Genomic DNA, 18,509 nt, shown 5'->3' on the forward strand with positions numbered 1-18,509 from the left:
AACGCAGCAGAAGACAACTAGTTCTGGATAAACCTTAACGGAATAGTTTAGAGATGCACAGATATGAAAATTTTGGCCGATACGGATAACAGCCAAGTCTTTAGATTTATAGGCCAATATATTTGGGTTATCGGCTTTCAAATATAAATTAAATTTTTTTATATTATTTTTGAGAGCTTGATTACAAAAACAAGTTTCATCATTAAAAGCCATGTCTCAAGCACACAATTATAATGTTCTCATTAAAATTGTATGTAGCATAAATGACAGACTTGCGCTGCAAATGTTGCACTTCACTGTATTTTCCATTTTGAAGTGATTTCAATAAAATTCTCTTATCTGGCCGATAACTATAACATTAAAAATTAAAATTAACACAACAACGGCTGATACCGATATTGTTGCCGATACATCGGGCATCCCTAGAATAGTTCACCCAAAGAAAAATTCTGTCATCAGTTTCTCACATTCATGTATTTTCAAACCTTTTCTCTTACACAAGATTTTTAGTAAAATGTCCAAAAGTCTGTTTTTCATACAATACTGAAAAGCTCCAAAAAGGACAAAAAAAAAAAAAAAAAAAAAAAAATCACCATAAAAGTAGTATATATGACTTATGTTATATATTCCAAGTCTTCTGATTTCTAAGAAACATCAAAAGTTAAAGGGATAGGTCACAAAAAAATACATAAATTCTGTCATCATTTACTCACCCTCAAGATTTTCATACCTGTATGAATTTCTTTCTTCTTCACAAAAGATGATATTTTGAAGAATGTCGGTAACCAAACAGTTTCTGGTCCCCGTTGACTTCGATTGTAATTTTTTTCTATACTATGGAAGTCAATGAGGACCAGCAACTGTTACCCATATTCTTCAAAATATCTTTATGTTCAACAGAAGAAAGAAATTCACACAGGTTTTTGGGTGAACTCTTTAATTCACATGAAAGCCTTGATTTTTAGCAAATACTGACTTGTTGTATGGCCTCAGAAAACTTTGAGTCATATTAACTACTTTTATGGTGTTTTTTGGTATTTTTATGAGCTTACCCATGGTCATTATAATGAAAACGACAGCTTAGAAAACGACATGCATGTGAATAAATGGCTATTTAAATTTTCAGGGTGAACTATTCCTTTTAAACATTAGCCATTACAGATGTTGTTGTACGAGTCTTCAGCAGATCAGAAGTTGAGAGACCAGACATTCCCCATTACTCTGTCCTGATCATAATAACATTGCAAAATAAGACTGTTTTTAGTGCCTATGGTACCTTTCCAACATTTTTCTGATCATTAAAAACATTTCCTGGTGTCGTCTGACCACGTCCACGTTTTAAAACAGTTATAAAGCAGACGGACATGCTAGTAAAGTGCAAGACTGAGTGAGATATCCATCGCATGGTCCTATATTCAAAAAGCATTTCAGAGAGTTTATGCACTCAGAGGATTTTAGTTATGAGTGAATGCAACTCTTAAAAAATGCTTTGAAATATGCACCTGATTCCAGAGGCTGGATGTACATATTAGTTTAATCTGTTAAGGTACAAAATCAAACATAAAACATCTAAAAATTAAAGGAATAGTCCACCCAAAACAAAAATGTCATGATTTACTCACCCTCATGTTTTTATTTCCTACAGTGGAGGGGAAAATTTCAGTGTATAACACCTTAAATATGAGGTCGTCCTCACAAAAATATATCATGACTTCAGAAGATCTGGAATATAGTGCACAAGTCATGTGGACTACTGTTTTCAGAGCATTTATGATAAGAAATGTTTAATATTTATATAATACATTATTTTAATGACAATTATAAATATAGCTGCAAGCAGCAATTACAGGGTCAAGCCAAATAAGGGCAGAAAAGGAAATATTTGTGGCCATCTGTGATCATGAGGTTAGGATAAAGCTGTTTAAATTACTTCATTTAAAGCACTTTTAATAACATGGTTTATAACTCATGAGCAGTAGGTGGCGCTATGACGAAACTCTGCATGCACCCTCAAGTCATGCCTGTGATGACATGTGCCAAGTTTCATGTCATTACACAAAACTTTTTCAAAGATACTGCTACATATCCATTTTGGTGTGCTCGCAGAAACATTTTTTGATGCAGTATAAAACAGCGGTAGTAGGTTTTGAATAAAATTCAATATGTCAGACGGTAAGTATGGTAGAATATGGCAAATGTGGTATTGCAGGTATCGGCATAAGCCAGCAGATCTAATGATGTAAGTTAAATGACAATATGTTGAATTTTTAATGCTATAAGGATTTTCATAAATTTTATTATATCTCTTGAACACTAGGGGGCACTGAAAAAACTTTACAGGTCCTCACAGAACATGGCCTCGCCCAAAATGGAAGACCAAAGAAAATTGGATAACGTTCAACTCGGCATGCCTCGTGATTTTAGGACAAGGCATTCAAAAGTTATGAGCAAAACAGACATTTTTCTTATCTTAGCACCAGTAGGTGGCACTGTGATGATACTGTGCATGTACCCCCAAGTCATGCCTTGTAATGACTTAAGTTTTTATGTCACTGGGAAATTCGTGGGCACACTAAAGAAGGATGAATTGGCCGATCAAAAATCTTTTAATAGCATTTTGCCTGGATTGTGAATAGGTGCTACATAACAAATTACGTGCAAATTGGACAAACGCTCTAGGAGGAGTTTGAAAAAGTAGGTTTTTCAGGAAAATTCAAAATGGCGGAAAAGTTTTCATGATTGAAATGACGTCATGGGGTGCATTCGAATGCATGAGCCATGGAATCATAGGAAAAAGGAAAGGAATTTTGTTTCTAAGACGTGCGCGTCAAAAGTTATGAGCATAAACATGAGTGAATTTTTTTAACTGTTGGTGGTGCTAGAGGGTTTGAGGAAGAGACTACAAATTTGCTATGGTCACATTTCAGACTGTCCTCTATCTGTGTGCCAAATTTCACCCCTTCGGGGCTTGACCCCTAATAATGTATTTTATGAAATACTAAAACAATATAATAATAATACATTTATAATACGAAAAAGAAGAACCAGGATATTCTCTCTAAAATACCATTTACCTTCCTTGGTAAAAAGAAAGTCATGCAGGTATTAAACAACATGAGGGCGAGTAAATGATGACCCCTTAAATGTTTAGGGTGAACTGTTCCTTTAAGACTGCAGACCATGTGATCATTAAGCATAAAGCAAGTTCATATGCACACTCTCGCATACAGACACAACACACACGCACTGCTATGCATGAGAGGTCTTTGTAAGAGGTTCCTAACATGAGGGATTTCGAATCAATGGTTGTTTAGTGTCTTTATGGAAGTGAGCGGAGGAAGAGGTGGTGCTCATTCTGCCGGCACCATGTCTTTATGGTGTCTCATAATGTGCTGGTTTTTCTCCGAAGGCCTCCGGAAGCCCTTCGAGCAGTACTGACAGCGGTGAGGATAGTCTTTAGTATGGATGGAAATAACGTGTCTTTTGAAGCCAGACGCGTCTCCCGTGCTGTAGTCGCAATACTGACACTGATACACCCGCCTTTCCCGCGGACCCTTGGCGCCGCCGGCTTTCTTTACAGTGGGCGCTGCTAATTGCGCCGCCCCTATAGTCCTCTTGGGGGCGCTCTTTTCTGTGGGCGGGGCTTGTGGTGGCGGCGACTCCGAAGTGGGCGGAGTCGGTTGTTGCGGCGGTTGCTGCTGCTCCTTCGTGTGAACGGACAAGATGTGGCGACTGAGTACGAATGGGTCGGCAATCTTGAAGTTGCAGTGGCGGCACTGGTGCAGTTTCTTGGCTTTGTGCGATGCAGAGTGTTTCTTAAGCTCGGATGGCCGGTGGAAGCCTTTCCCGCAGATGGCGCACTTGTGCGGGTAGTCTTTAGTGTGCACGGAAATGACGTGCCGTTTCAGGTCGCTGGAGTTGGAGCTGCGATGCTCGCAGTGGCTGCACTGGTGTCCGCGAGCGTCCTCGTGTGTCGCAGCGTGCTGCGTCAGCTCGTCCTCCTCGGCGAAGGTCTGGCCGCAGCGCTCGCAGCGGAACGGCAGCTCGCGGCTGTGCTTCGTTTTCACGTGCGTCTTCAGGTTGGACGAGTCGGCCGATTTGTAATCGCAGTACAAGCACGAGTACGGCTTCTCACCAGTGTGTGTGCGCATGTGTTTCTTTAGCTCCGACGGATGGCGGAAACCTTTGCCGCATTCCACGCAGATGTGCGGGAAGCTCTTACTGTGCACAGCCAGCAGGTGGCGATTGAGCAGCCCTTGCTCGGCAGTCTCGTAATCGCAAAACTTGCATTTGTGCGTCTTGGTCGCGGCGGCAGGAGGAAGCGGCGACGCAATGGCCGTGGGCGCTTTCTGTTCGCGGTGGTGGTGCTGGAGACGGTGCGAGAACAGCGCCGCTTGCTGGTGGAACTCTTTACCGCAGGTCTCACATTCGAACGGCGCTTTGTTGCTGAGCGCGTGGACCTCCATGTGGTTGTGCAGACTGGCTTTTTTGTTGGTGGTGAAGTCGCAGTCCGTGCACTGGTACTTTTTGCGACTCAACACGTCCTGGTGGTGGTTGCGAGTGTGTCGCTTCAGGAAGCCGCGGGATTTGAATTTCTTACCGCACAGCATGCAGGGGTAGACGGTCAGAGGCTGTCCATATGGACCGATGATGATCGCTGGTGAGAAATGAGAGATGAAAGAAACGGACAGTGAGAGGATGAAGGAAAATCAGTTTTGTAGCCAATAGCCGATATAATGCAGGCAGAAGTAAAACTATTTAAAGCACTTATATTAATTGAAATAAAAATTAAACAAAAATTAGAAATGTTACCTTGGCACCTAACTAAAATACATTTAAGTTGAACTAAAATTACAACCTGGAAACTATAAATAAACTAAAACTGAACTAAAACTAAAATAAAAAATTAGAAATACATAGTTATATTTTATAAAGAAAAAATAAAATGACAAAATCATACATGAAAATGAAAACTGAAAATATAAAAAATAGTTATAACAATTCACTGATGGCAAATTAGACAACAATTACTGAAATAAAATGACCATTTACTTTACACTAATTATTCAATTCCATCAGAAACATTTGAAAAAAAATGTTGTAGTCAATATTTTTGTCTATTAGTTACAAATATACTTCAAGTTCATCAAGGTAAAAAATTATACTTTTACAGAGGCAAAACATAATTCTGCTTATGTAAAAATGTAAAACAGTTCTGCTGTGAATGGTCACATTTATTTTAGTTTTTCACCATCAGTTTGATTTCACAAGATCATTTTAATTGGTCTAGGGCTGCACAAAGATTAATCGCGATTAATCGTTTGCAAAATAAAAGTCTGTGTTTACGTAATGTGTGTGTGTTCTGTGTATAATAATTATGTATATATAAATACATGCACATGTATAAATTTAAGAAAGATATACATGTATAAATAAATATACATAATATATACATGCATGTGCATTTTTATATACATAATTATTATACAGAACACACACATATATTATGTAACACAGGGCTGCACAGCGATTAATCGCGATTAATCGTTTGCAAAATAAAAGTCTAAATTGGTCCCAAAGTGCAACAAATAAAAGTATAAACATCCCATGTAATCTATTACTAAATAACCTCAACAAACCTGAATGTGTAAGAAAAAATAAAAACTCCTGAAAAAAAAATGTTTTTTAAAGTATTTCAGTGCATCACACTGCAAGACATTTCAGGTATTGAGCTAATATCATAAACATACGTGTGTATGTTATCACGTGTGCGTTTGTGTTTTTATTTAATTAATTTAATTTATATAAATTAAATTAATTAAATTATTTTATTTCAGCAATTTGTGTATATCTTATTCTCTATCAATAAATCAGCACTAGGGTTGGGAGTCGTAAGTCATTTTCTGGTTCTGATTCAACATTAATACATTATTAAAAAAAAAAAAAGAAAGCGTATTTATTAACAATAGTTAACGCACTGACAGGTGAAAGAGAATATTTTTGTAAGATGGATTCATAAAGACTTCACTTGTTTCTGAAAAAATTATTCAGTGATAAGATACATTTTTAACAGTACTTTATTGCCACCTAGTGGTGTAACAATGCAATCGATACTGTCTTTATTCAAAGCACTTTCAAAAGGCGTTTTATTCTGTTTTGATCGGCAACAGACATCAGCGTTTATATCTGAATAAACTTTTGTATACTTCTGTGATAATTGGAATATTTGTATATTTGTTCATCTCTCTCTGCATTGATATCTGACGTATACCAGTAGCGCGAGGGCTTTTCAGTGCATTCATTGCTGTAATATTCATGAGGCGAAATGTCACTATTAAAAGGACTTCGCCCACCCATCACACCAGAACTGTTTTCGGAAATGAAACTTTGTAAATTTTGCAGAGTTCTGGTACTTTTCAAAAAACACTACTGATTCTCGGTTCCCAACCCTAAAAGACACTTAAAAAAAATTTCAAAAAATAAACTCGACTACTAATCAGAGTCATAATAAGGATGTCAAAAATGGCTGAAAAACTAAATTTGAATTTTTTACCTAATACTGGGAATTGAAAAAGTTAGTTAGGGGAAGTAAAGTTTCAGTTAGGGGAAAAAAGCTTTTGGCTTGTCTCCTGAGGCCACAAGAGGGCGCAATGAGCAAAATATTAATGCAGAGGCGGCAATTTTAATGAACATCTTTGTTACGGTGTTGATATTCTCTACATCGAGCTGCTCTATTTCCGCAATGTTTTGAATTAACAACGCCGTAGCCCAGTGGATTCAAATGGATAGGCTAAGAAAAATATTAAAACAACTCTTTCATCATTATTTCATCTCGTGCACCACTGATAAAGCTGCCTACCGCCCACCTGAAATTCAAATGCACCGTTTTTGCAAAATTTGAAATTCAAATTTTTATTTGACAGCCTTAACTCATTAAAAAAAAAAAAAAAAAAAAAAAAAACGTAGCACTTTCAAAGCAATTTTACAGAATTTAACATCGATTAACCAGTTAGTAGCAGCTGAGTGTGTTAATACCTGTTTGGACCTGTCGGGGTTCAGCTCGTCTCTTGTTCTTGCCGTGCTGCCGGTTGAGTTTGTCCAGTGCATCCGACTCGTCAATGTGCAGTAACGCGCTCGCAGCACCGTTACGGTTCTCACAGCCCTCATCCGCACCTGCTTATGACAGACACATGGCGTATTCAAAAATGATTATGATTAGAGAAGAGACTGACAAAACATTAAACCAAATAAATACGTGATTATAATCCTATATGAGTTGTCTACATTCCTCAAGCAGTTTCTGCTATTTTCCATAAACGTGTATATCTATTATCGCAATGATTAGAACAAGTACACTTTAGCATTGCATTTAAGTATATTTCTGCCTCATACGATGATCAGAATCCCCATTGGATCACAAGGAAGTTATTTAAAACACTCACTGGTGTCTGAAAGTGAGCTCTTAGCAACTAAATGTTGAAGCCGGTAGGCTGATATAATAACATGGGAAATAAGCAGCAGTGTTGACATTCTCCTGACTAAGGTAAACTCAGGAAGCCTCTGTTCATGTCCACTCCTCAACCCCCAGTTGGTCCGCTTTGGACTAAGGTATTTGGCAGGCCAAAAAACCCTGGCCACTGGCCCAGAGATGGCCCCCGATGAGGCCCGATCAAGCCCTGGAAGTGACAGCGGAAACGCGATTGACCCTGGCACACACTAGCATACCCTCGCCTTTGGCCCGACAGTGGAAACGCAGCTAATGTCTCCATCACAGTCTCCTCTACATTGACACAGAGCTGTGCACTTTAAGCAGGCTTTTTAGTATTGCAGCCACAACTTCGGGTGGACTAGCTTGCCTTTGGAAGTCTCCAATCGCTTGTGTCCATCCAACCCCAGACTGAGATGGCATCAAGTGCTTGTCCTCAACAGTGTCCTCCTTGATACACTGATCTTTTGAGGTGCTGCACCAGTGCATCCTTAGATTTCTTCCATTCCTCTTCCTTTCTTTGTGAACAAAGAAAGATGAGCTTGATCGATGTTGAGTTGGCTGCTGGTGCAATCATAGAGGAGAATTGTGAAGTGGTTCATAATGGAAATCACCTCCTCTGGGCCCAGTTGCATAAACTTAGTCACTATATTAAGACTGTGTCTTAAGAACTAGTTTGACCAACTTGCAGTTAACCAATGTTATTTTTCCAATTTAAATTACACCAATCTACTTTTTTATGTAACAGACTTTAAAAAATTAGGACCACTCTTCAAGAAAAACATTAGTGTCTTAAATTTTAAGACTAGTCTAAGTGGTTTATGCAACCGGCCCCTGGACAGGGCTTTGAAGGCCTCTGTTGTCATGCCATTAATGGCTGTGACAGTATGTACATTTGCAACCAGGGGCAAGAAGAGGGCAGTGGAGACCTGGAACGCAGATGACATTACAACAGAGGACAAATCCCCCCAACTGGGACTGGGGTTGGTTGAACCCAAGCATTTGGAGATCATTGAGGTCAACTCTTCCACAGCCAAGCCAGACCATCCTTGAACTCTTAAGCTGTGGTTGCAAGAAAGGCTGCCGGTCGACACTGTAAATGTAAAAACGCTTCCTTAAAGTGCACAGCTCTGTGTCAATGTGGAGGACACTGTGAAGAAGACTGAAGAATAGGTTCAACAACAAAACAAACAAATGTGTTTCTGAAATTTAGATTTTTTGAAGTAAATCTTTGCGTCTGGCATTCTTCTTAAGCTACGTTGCTGAGGTCATATTGAATATTGTACTCTTTATAGTCACTGTATTGTCAGGGTTAATGAACAAAAGGATTAAGCTTTTGAAACTCTACACAACACGCATGCAACAGACATGATATTATAAAGTCTAGCTTAGGTTCTCAGATACTGTGATTTCCTTCTCACGTCACATTTTCTGTGTTATCATGTTTGATTCAGAAGATATGATACAAAATACATAATTTGGTTATGGCGGAAAGTAAAGCGGTCACCATGGCGACCACGAGGTGTTTTTGTGATGGCTCCATTTCTGAAAATGTTCAGGGCCCCAAATTATAAAATGAAAAAGTGAACATTTCATCTCAGATTTAGCACATATCACCTGGACAATACATCCTAATGAATGCAAGATCACAACTTTATATCAGTCAACCACTATCAAAGATGACAAGAGAGCACAGCAAGTGTATGTTTCCACAGTGCAGTTTCTAGATCAAGATATAACAACTGACAGGGTTCCCTGTATAGTTTACAGCATTGGTTGAGATCTGTATCTGATATATATCCAAACGAATCTATATCAAATTGAGAACGAAACAAATCAGGAAATTTGAGTCAATACTCAGCCCTACATTTCGTAATTCCTGTGTGCATGTATTGTATTGTTTGTAGTCAATAGACACTAGTTTGAGTTCCCGTTATACTACATGATCTTGGTTTGTTGTGTCAGTAAAATGAGGAAGCGATTCGAGTGTCCTGACCGTATGCAGCTGCCCACGCAACAGGCATGAAGTCCTTGCTCAGGGCGGTGCCGTCATACGGCCTGTCATGAGGCACGGGCTCCTCGCCTCCAACCACCACCTCCATGTACACCTCATCAGAGAGCTTAGACCCTCCTGCACACAAAACACAAGAAACCAATGCTCAGACAGACAGAACCAAACAAAAACACTCATCTAAATATTCAATAGCAGTGTTTAAAATTCAATAATGATGTTGGCGATGACATAATCCACATAAGTAGTATGTTTCATACCATCCTTCAAATCACAGAGTTTCATCTTTGAAAATGTGTCATTGCATTTTGTAGCTTAGTAAATCAAACAGGAGCACGTTTGGGACAATAATAACCAATTTTTCAAAAACGCATCCCCCTCAATGTCTACCACGGTTATGGCGCTGGTTCGACATGTTCCCAGAAAGTTACATAATTTGAAATTTGCAGCACAGAAAGAACAAAGCGCTTTGAGCAGAAACTAAGTGGCTATTAGAGCTTTTACAGCCAAAATCAAGCAAACATGTAAAGTAGGGAGACGGGCGGCATGACTAAAACTTTAAATCACAGCGTGAATAACTTTATATCAAATTATACATTATGCCTAGACAACTAACTGAAATAAAAAAAACACTTTTTTTCAGTTAACATTATTTAAATTTAAAAAAAATAAAAAAATATTATATATATATAAATTAGTTTGAGCGCGGATTCTGTGGTCTCCACCTCAACGGACGGTGCAAAAGAATAGGGATAGGACTCGGGCAGAAATCATGTTCATGGATGAGATTATTAACGTTACTGTAGCAGAGCAGGAGCGAGTGTTGTGGGAGCTGAATGAGGCCACTGGAGCGATTGAGCAACACACGCCTCACGAGCAGCGGGACTTTTATTATGTCACAGTCGCCGGCGCTGCTTCTGCTTTTCCGGTCATGAGTATGAGGTAACGCAGCTCTGTTTGTCATATTAGATACATTTGAGTGTGTTGAAAATGATGTTATAATGTTACTCTGTGCGTTCGCTCGGCGGCTGCTGTGAGACACTGTTACACACTGCAGTAAGATAGATTGATTTTACAATATATTAAATGCTGGATGGCTTGTGTTAAGAAATGGCATGCAATTAATTTTAAAACGTATCGTATGATGGAGAAAATTCTGTATTACTGTTAATAAAAATAAAGCTGCATCTGATTATGCCATGTTAGCTATTTGACAAAATAGTGTTTTTCTTTGAAGCATGGTAAAGCATGGTACTTGCAAAAAAAAAAAAAAAAAAATAGAGAAAATTAGATTTAAACAAAAAGACCAAACGTGTTGAGCTATATAACAATAATTAGTTTTCTGTCTATAAATATATCAAAACAGTTGTTCCCTTGCCTATTAAAACATGTAAATATTAAAGAGTCTTCGGTGTTTCCATGGTTTCTACAAAATAAAACAGAAACCGAGGCAGACTGAGGGTAACGCGGGTATGACGCAACTGACAGGCGACTCCTCACACGTCCCGGAGCCTTGGTTAAAATTGCAATTTTCTCACGATTTACAAATAGTTGGAAACATTTGGGATATTGTAAGTACTCAAGTGAACAAAATATATAACACTGGCCAAGTGGTTTTTGGATATTTTACTGCAAAAATCTTACATATTGCACCTTTAATGATAACAACACTGGTAAAAACAGCTTCACATTATGAAACAGACAGAGTCGCTCACCATCAGTCTGTGTGTGATGACCGTCTCCCACAGACATGTAGACCATCTTCTCTCTCAGCGGTCGAACCACAGGCTCAGCCAGAGTGACTGCCTCATTCTCACCGAGGTCCACTGTCTCTCCTACATACACAAAGCGTCAGACAATCAGTCACTTATCTGGTGTAATTAAAATGACACACAGAACAAAAATAAGGGCTTTTTTTTAGAGATGCACCACTATGTTTTCATAAAATTTGGGTAATTGAACTCTGTATGCTGCTTTACCATCACTGTTTCATTCAGTGTTTTCAGCCCTCTAAAATTATTTCAGATTTTTTATGTATCAGACGTATATTATCTGCTAAAATTTGCATCACTAGGGCTGTCCGAAATCTTAAATAGGGCACGATTTTGAGGGGACAGCCATTTGTAGTGGTATCCGAAACCATAGTGGACGTTATCAAATGCACTTATTCAATCTCATTATGCACATAAAACACGACTGATGTACATTCAATGGCTAGAGAATACCAATAATGCACTGAGAGTTGCGCACCGAATTAATTCCCACGTCTCGCCAGTGTGGCGCATCCATCTATCCATTTTCTAAACCGCTGGCCCAATGTGGGTACAGCGAAATATCATAAATTCCTTCTTAAAATGATTATTAAATCTTTTCATTACTACTTGAGCTGCCAGTTTGCTAAAGTTCAAATAATTATTAAACAGCAAGCACAAACTACACAAAAGCGACAGCCCTTCATTCACTCCTTCAAGTGGACTATATTAGTGGAGTAATGTCGGGAATAGTGAATGAGGGTACAGGGGGCGATTCGAACACAGCTAAGATTTTTTCCCTCAAGAGAGCAGCCCAGAAAATGGAGCACAGCTGGAAGAATACAAAACTAGAGGTATTTCGCATTTTGTGGAAGGACAGTGTTAATGCATACAGAAAAGCCTTAAAAACTGCTAGATCTGCTTGCTTTTCCACTCTCTTAGAAGAAAACAAAGACAACCCTAGGTATTTATTTGATACAGTGGCTAAATTAATGAGAAATATAACTTCAACTTCAGATTTTTCCAAACAGCACAGCAGTAATGACTTTATGAATTTCTTTACTTACAAGATTGATACTATTGGAGAGAAAGTTATAACCATGCAACCGTCTACTAGTGAATCGCATCAGACATTGTGCTATAAACTCGCTGAGGAACAATTCCATTCATTCTTTGTTATAGGAGAGGAAGAATTGTCTAAACTTGTTAAATCATCAAATCAACAACATGTATGTATGTTAGACATACATGAAAGATATGCTATCCGAGAGAACAAGCTAATTACAGACTGATCTCTGCAAGGTTTTCCAGTCACCATTTAGACCGAATCATAGTACTGAGACTTCTCTCATTAGAGTTACTAATCATTTGCTCTTATCAGATCGTGGATGTATCTTTCAGTTAGTGTTACCGGATCTTAGTGCTGCATTTAATACTATTGATCACAATATTCTTTTGAATAGACTAGAAAATTACGCTGGCATTAGTGGAATTGCATTGACATGGTTCAAATCATACTTGTCTGACCGTTATCAGTTTGTAGCAGTAAATGAAGAGAGGTCATATCGATCATGAGTTTAGCATGGAGTACCACAAGGCTCAGTACTAGGACCGTTGCTTTTCACTCGGTACATGCTACCCATGGGAGATATCATTAGGAAGCATGGCGTTAGTTTTCACTGTTACGCTGATGATACTCAGCTCTATATTTCTTTGCACCCTGATGAAACTTACCAATTCACAAAATTAACAGAATGAATTAACAGTATTCTAGCTTGTTACATGCAGAGATTTTTAGTTCAGTAAATTCCTAATAATTCTGTCTTTTGACACTTGACGGTTGCTCTGTTAAGTCTTTGTCAAGATACCAATCTTTCATTTGAAATCCACATCTCAACCATCTATAAAACCACATTTTTACATCTTAAAATATATCTAAACTATGACATATGCTCTCAGTGAAGAATGCAGAACAGTTAGTTCATGCGTTCATGACCTCAAGGCTAGATTACTGTAACGCTCTACTGGGTGGTTGCCCTGCACGCTTAATAAACAAACTCCAGCTGGTCCAAAACGCAGCAGCTAGAGTTCTTACTAGAACCAGAACCATATTAGCCCAGTTCAGGTCAACACTGCATTGGTTCCCTATTAAACACTACATAAATCTTGTTAATTACTTACAAAACACTGGTTGGTAAACTCTCAAACAGTCTTCCTAGCCTTGTTTGGGAAGCAGATGCACTGTCAGTTTAAATCTAGACTAAAAACACATCTCTTTAACCTGGCATACACATAACACATTATCACATTTCTATTATTCATATCTGTTAAAGGATTGTTAGGCTGCGTAAATTAGGTCAACCGGAACTGGGAACACTTCCCATAACACTCGACGTACTTGTTACATTGTAAGAAGAATGGCATCTATGCTAATATTAGTCTCTCTGTTTATCCCGAGGTTACCGTAGTCAGCCGTATCCAGTCCATATCCAGATCAGATGGTGGACCTGCACCTAGACACGACCACAACGCAGCCCTGAATGTCAGCAGAGCTCCTGTCAACTAGACAATCCCCTGTGAAGGCCTCGTCGACACGACAGCCATCGGTACAGATCCTCAGCAAAGACCACAAGAACCAGACAAGTCCTCTGCACAGCCCTATCACCACCTTCGTCTCCATACTGGCGTGATGAATCCAATCTTCAAGCAAAAGGAACTGGATGATATATTTGAATGCTACCGATCCACAATCTGATTTCTGACTTGTGATGCAGCCTGAATCATAATCACACCGTGTTTGTTCATTGACCAGAGGAGAACTGATCCGACTGAGCCGTGTTTTTTTTCTCCATTCTGTCACCTGATGGAGTTTGGGTTCCTTGCCACTGTCGCCTCTGGCTTGCTTAGTTTAGGGACACTTAATATTCAATATTATTACCGATTTGACTGCATTGACACTATTGGATGAGAACTGAACTGAGCTAGACGACGGCATCACTGTTTTTCTGCAGAACTGCTTTTTGATTAAATGAACTAATTTAATAACTATGATCTTTTCAACGGAACTGAATCAACACTGAACTGACTTCAGCTGAACAATGACACCATTTTCTTTTTAGAGCTGCTGTACAGCCGAAATGAACTGTTTTCTGCTTTGAAACAATCTGTATTGTATAAAGCACTATATAAATAAAGGTGACTTGACTTGACAATGAAGTACATATATTGGAAATATATGACATGGAAATGGAAAAGAACAAAAACTAATAAAAATGACAAAAGCACATAAAATTACTTCTTAATACGGTTTTAAAAAGAATAAAAATGGAAAATAAAACAAAAAAAAAGAAAAAAGAAAACATAAAAATAAATGCTATTTTAAAATATTATCCATTACTATGAAGGCATTTAAATAATACAAAAACAACACTGGCTCAATCTCTTGTAGACACTCACCAAGGTCGTCCTCTCCCGAGTCTGCTTTAAAGATGTAAACTTTAATGACTTCCTGTCCGTCCTCATCTTTTTCCACCTCCTGATCATCTATTGCCCCCTCCACAGTCACCTCCTCTCCATCTCCCGACACCATCTTACCTGCATCGTCCACTACAGGGAGGAAGAAAGAGCAAAATTATGAACGGATCATTATCTTTACGGTGAAATGAGGCAAATGAGACAAAACAAATCCAGTCAAGTTTGTCCGAACACATCAGACAGGAACAAATGAACAAATAAATGAATGAATGAACAAACAACTGACTGAATAGATAAAAAAAAAACCTTCAGCTAAGCAAATTAACTAGTTAAACATGAATAAATAAATTAGACAAACAAATGAATAAATGAACGAACAAACAAAAAAAAAGATTGTATCATATAAACTGGCAACTAAGTGAGTGAACGAATAAATGAATGAATGAACAAACAAACAACTGATTGAATAAGTTAATAACGACATATAAACTGGCAACTAAGTGAGTGAACGAATGACCTAATTAACCAACAGAATGAAGTGAATTACATGAGATCATCAGGTAGTCTCCGCAGCTGTCCGAGTCGTGTTCTGGGTCCAGGCCGTCCTGCTCCCTCCCCTCCGCCACCAAAACATCCTCTGTCATCTCTGCCATGGCAACTCCATCCTCCTCTTCCTCCTCACCCTCCAGTGACATCACACAGGTTTCCACGGCAACGCCCTCGTCGTCATCGCAGTGTACGTACTCGGCAACCACGTCCTCCACTGCATCCTGGATCACGAGCTCATCGGAGGAGAAGCCCTGCACAGACGCCCCCTCCCCCTCCACTTCAGACACCAGCACCGTCTCCTGCAGCTCCACCACATACTCCTCCTCTCCAGCACCTCCCTCATCTACAACACACACACACACGCTTAGTGCCTGCCAAAACTACTGCTGACATATTCAAATAAGTTTGATCACTAGTCCACAATTCATAATGACCAATTGAAATGGTTAACCACTAGTTACTAGACTTCCCAAAAAATAAACAAATGATAAAATAAATATAACTATTTTTGACACAGTAATTAAAAAACACAGCATACATTATTGTAATAATACAGATGTAATAATACAGATATAATAATTTATATATATATATATATATATATATATATATATATATATATATATATATATATATATATATATATATATATATATTTGTTTTAATAATGTATTGCATTTAATATATTGTTTTAATTAAACTTATTAAATACATATATATTGAATATATATTTTTAGTTTGAATAAGTATTCATAATTTCATAAATTTCACAAATTTAATACATATAAATAATACAATATTTACAATATTTAATACATATAAATGTATATTTACACATATATTATATATATATTATATATATATATATATATATATATATATATATATATATATAAATATATATATATTTTTTTTTTTTTTTTTTTTTTTTTTATCATAATTATATAATTTAATTTTATAAAAAATGTGTAATTATAATTAAAATTATGATGATATATTATAAAAACTATAAAAACAATATTAATTTAATATTTAAAAACTATTTCTGTTGCGAGTTGTGGCATTTAATACATTTTTCATTTTAATAATGAATCAATTAAATATATTTTTCATAAAAATTACAAATAAATGTATACAACTATAAATATAAATTTAACTATGATTATATCATTTTTATTTAATTATGTGAAATATTTTTATTATAATAATACTTATTTATACAAAATTAGATTTTTTTATACAATTATAAAAATATATATTTGAATTTGATAATACTTCAATACATTTTTTTTAAATGTGCATTATGTCATTTAATATATATTTTTAGTTTGAATAATAATTATTATTCATAATTACATCAATATTTAATACATATAAATGCATATTTACAATTATTTAATAATAATTATATTTAAAAATATTTCTGTAGCGAGTTGTGGTATTTAATATATTTTTAACTTTAAAAAGTTCTAAAAGTTTACAAAATGTTTTCATACAAATTTAAACACTACATTCTTTCTGTTCTGTGCTCTCAAAAATACTATTTGTCCAATCAAATGATCTCTAGATGAGAATGACACACATTAGCATTAAGCTATAATAACCTTAGAAAGGACAGACGTCATGGTTTGTTTATTACCTGAACCATGCAGGATAATCTTTGGCTCTTGGGAACGGAGAGCAAGCCTTGTCACCTCCTCATCCATCGTCTTTATTCTTCATTGGCCACGGCACAACTAACACAACAACACACAATTAATCTAAAATCTCTCCTAGAGATCATTTACTATCATTTATAACATACTTACTTAATCATAAAAAAGTAAACACAGAATGAAGCCAATTTGCTTTCTGAATGGAGGATCATAACAATGTGACAGGCTTCAAGAACTGGTTGTCATTTTGTAAACATTCAATAGGTTTGAAGCAGATGTAGCCATGTGAACACAGACAGACATGCATTCATGCAGATAGACGGATAAATAAGGAGGCAGAGAGACAGGCAGACTTACGAATAGGACACTAATAAACATGAGCAGATAATTGACGGACATGCATGACCATTAAAATTGCAAATGACTGCGACAAGATGAATGCAACATACACATGAGCACCAATAAATGGTTGTGCATTAGGTTTGTTATATAAAATAATACAATACATTTTAAATACAACGCAAAATGCATTGAAAGCTTTATGCACGAGAGGAAAGACTTGAAGCTTCATGCATTTGTAAAGTATTTGTGTAGCAGCGCGCGCCGAAGCGTTCCACCCCCCGCGCGCGGATAAAAGCAATGAAGGTTTCCTCGTATTTCAGCACCTGAAACCGGACATAAACATGGCGCCTTGTTGTGACCATAATTTCCCCCCTTCCACTGAAAACAAAACCTGACTGCGCGCGCCATTTTGAGCCATAATACACCACGCGTTTAATTCCCATGCATGCATATATGCGAGCACGCGCTCGCTGCTTTAAAACAAAGGGGCGTTTAGTGTTGCGCGCCTGTGCGTGCATGCAGGGGCATTTATAAACAATAACCCACCCCCAGTGAATAAGGCCTGAGTGCGGCCTGCGTAAGGCCCGGGGCCCGGCGGCCAATCCGAGGCCTCGCGTCTCCAGCCGCAACGCGCAACATAATGCAAGAAAACGTGCAATAACAGTACATAAACCCGACGTGCGCGTGCAACGAGCTTGCGGGATAAAACCCGCGCGGTCCGAATCATCTGTACAGGCGCGCTTACCATAGATCAACGCGCGGGGCGGCCTCCAGATTTTCCCCGGGCAGGCAGGCCGTCGGATTCCCCCAGACTCGGGCAGGGCTGGATCGGGAGTTAGCGGGCGCTGGGCGGGCCGCGGAGTGCGCAGGGAGGGCGGAGCTCCAAAGACAGACGCGCTGCAGCCCGCAGCTTCGCCACAGCGCGACCCGCCGTCAGCGCGACACGTCACTGCGCAGAGCCGCAGGAAAATGCGGAAGGCCGATGACACCCATTTACCCACCGAAAGCGAAGCTAACAGCGAGCTGTCGCGCCAATTTATCCTGCCAAGTGTATAAGCGTCTTCTTACTCACTGTTTAACCTTCACGGACCGAAGGAAGCATATTAAAGATGAATGTTTTCATTGTTTTGGCCCTTAAAAGTGCACAGCGGTTGGGTCATTCCATGCACTGTGTTTTCATGCACAATTCACGTCTTAATATACTAGGTCAAATCATATTTATCACAATATCACAACTGAAA

At 38.1% G+C, this 18,509-nt stretch overlaps 1 protein-coding gene across 2 annotated transcripts in view; it reads right to left on the minus strand.

Annotated features, from left to right (window-relative positions):
• LOC137034042 (zinc finger Y-chromosomal protein 1) overlaps positions 1–18,182 on the minus strand; it is an 18,661-nt gene extending 479 nt beyond the window's left edge. The window contains exons 1-8 of one of the 2 annotated variants that reach the window (XM_067406625.1): positions 18,014–18,182; positions 16,911–17,007; positions 15,270–15,614; positions 14,705–14,854; positions 11,213–11,332; positions 9,483–9,617; positions 7,036–7,173; positions 1–4,657 (exon numbers count right to left, since the gene is read on the minus strand). The exon at positions 1–4,657 is cut by the window's left edge and continues 479 nt beyond it. In XM_067406625.1, coding sequence (XP_067262726.1) covers positions 3,351–4,657; positions 7,036–7,173; positions 9,483–9,617; positions 11,213–11,332; positions 14,705–14,854; positions 15,270–15,614; positions 16,911–16,977 — 2,262 coding nt within the window. In that variant the 5' untranslated portion in view covers positions 16,978–17,007; positions 18,014–18,182 and the 3' untranslated portion in view covers positions 1–3,350. Of the gene's footprint in view, positions 4,658–7,035; positions 7,174–9,482; positions 9,618–11,212; positions 11,333–14,704; positions 14,855–15,269; positions 15,615–16,910; positions 17,008–17,079; positions 17,246–18,013 lie in introns of those variants that run through there. The other variant, XM_067406626.1, reaches the window with a different exon arrangement.
• Positions 18,183–18,509: the final 327 nt, after the last annotated feature.

Source organism: Chanodichthys erythropterus, chromosome 13 (assembly GCF_024489055.1).
Source record: "Chanodichthys erythropterus isolate Z2021 chromosome 13, ASM2448905v1, whole genome shotgun sequence".
Lineage (NCBI taxonomy): Eukaryota > Metazoa > Chordata > Actinopteri > Cypriniformes > Xenocyprididae > Chanodichthys > Chanodichthys erythropterus.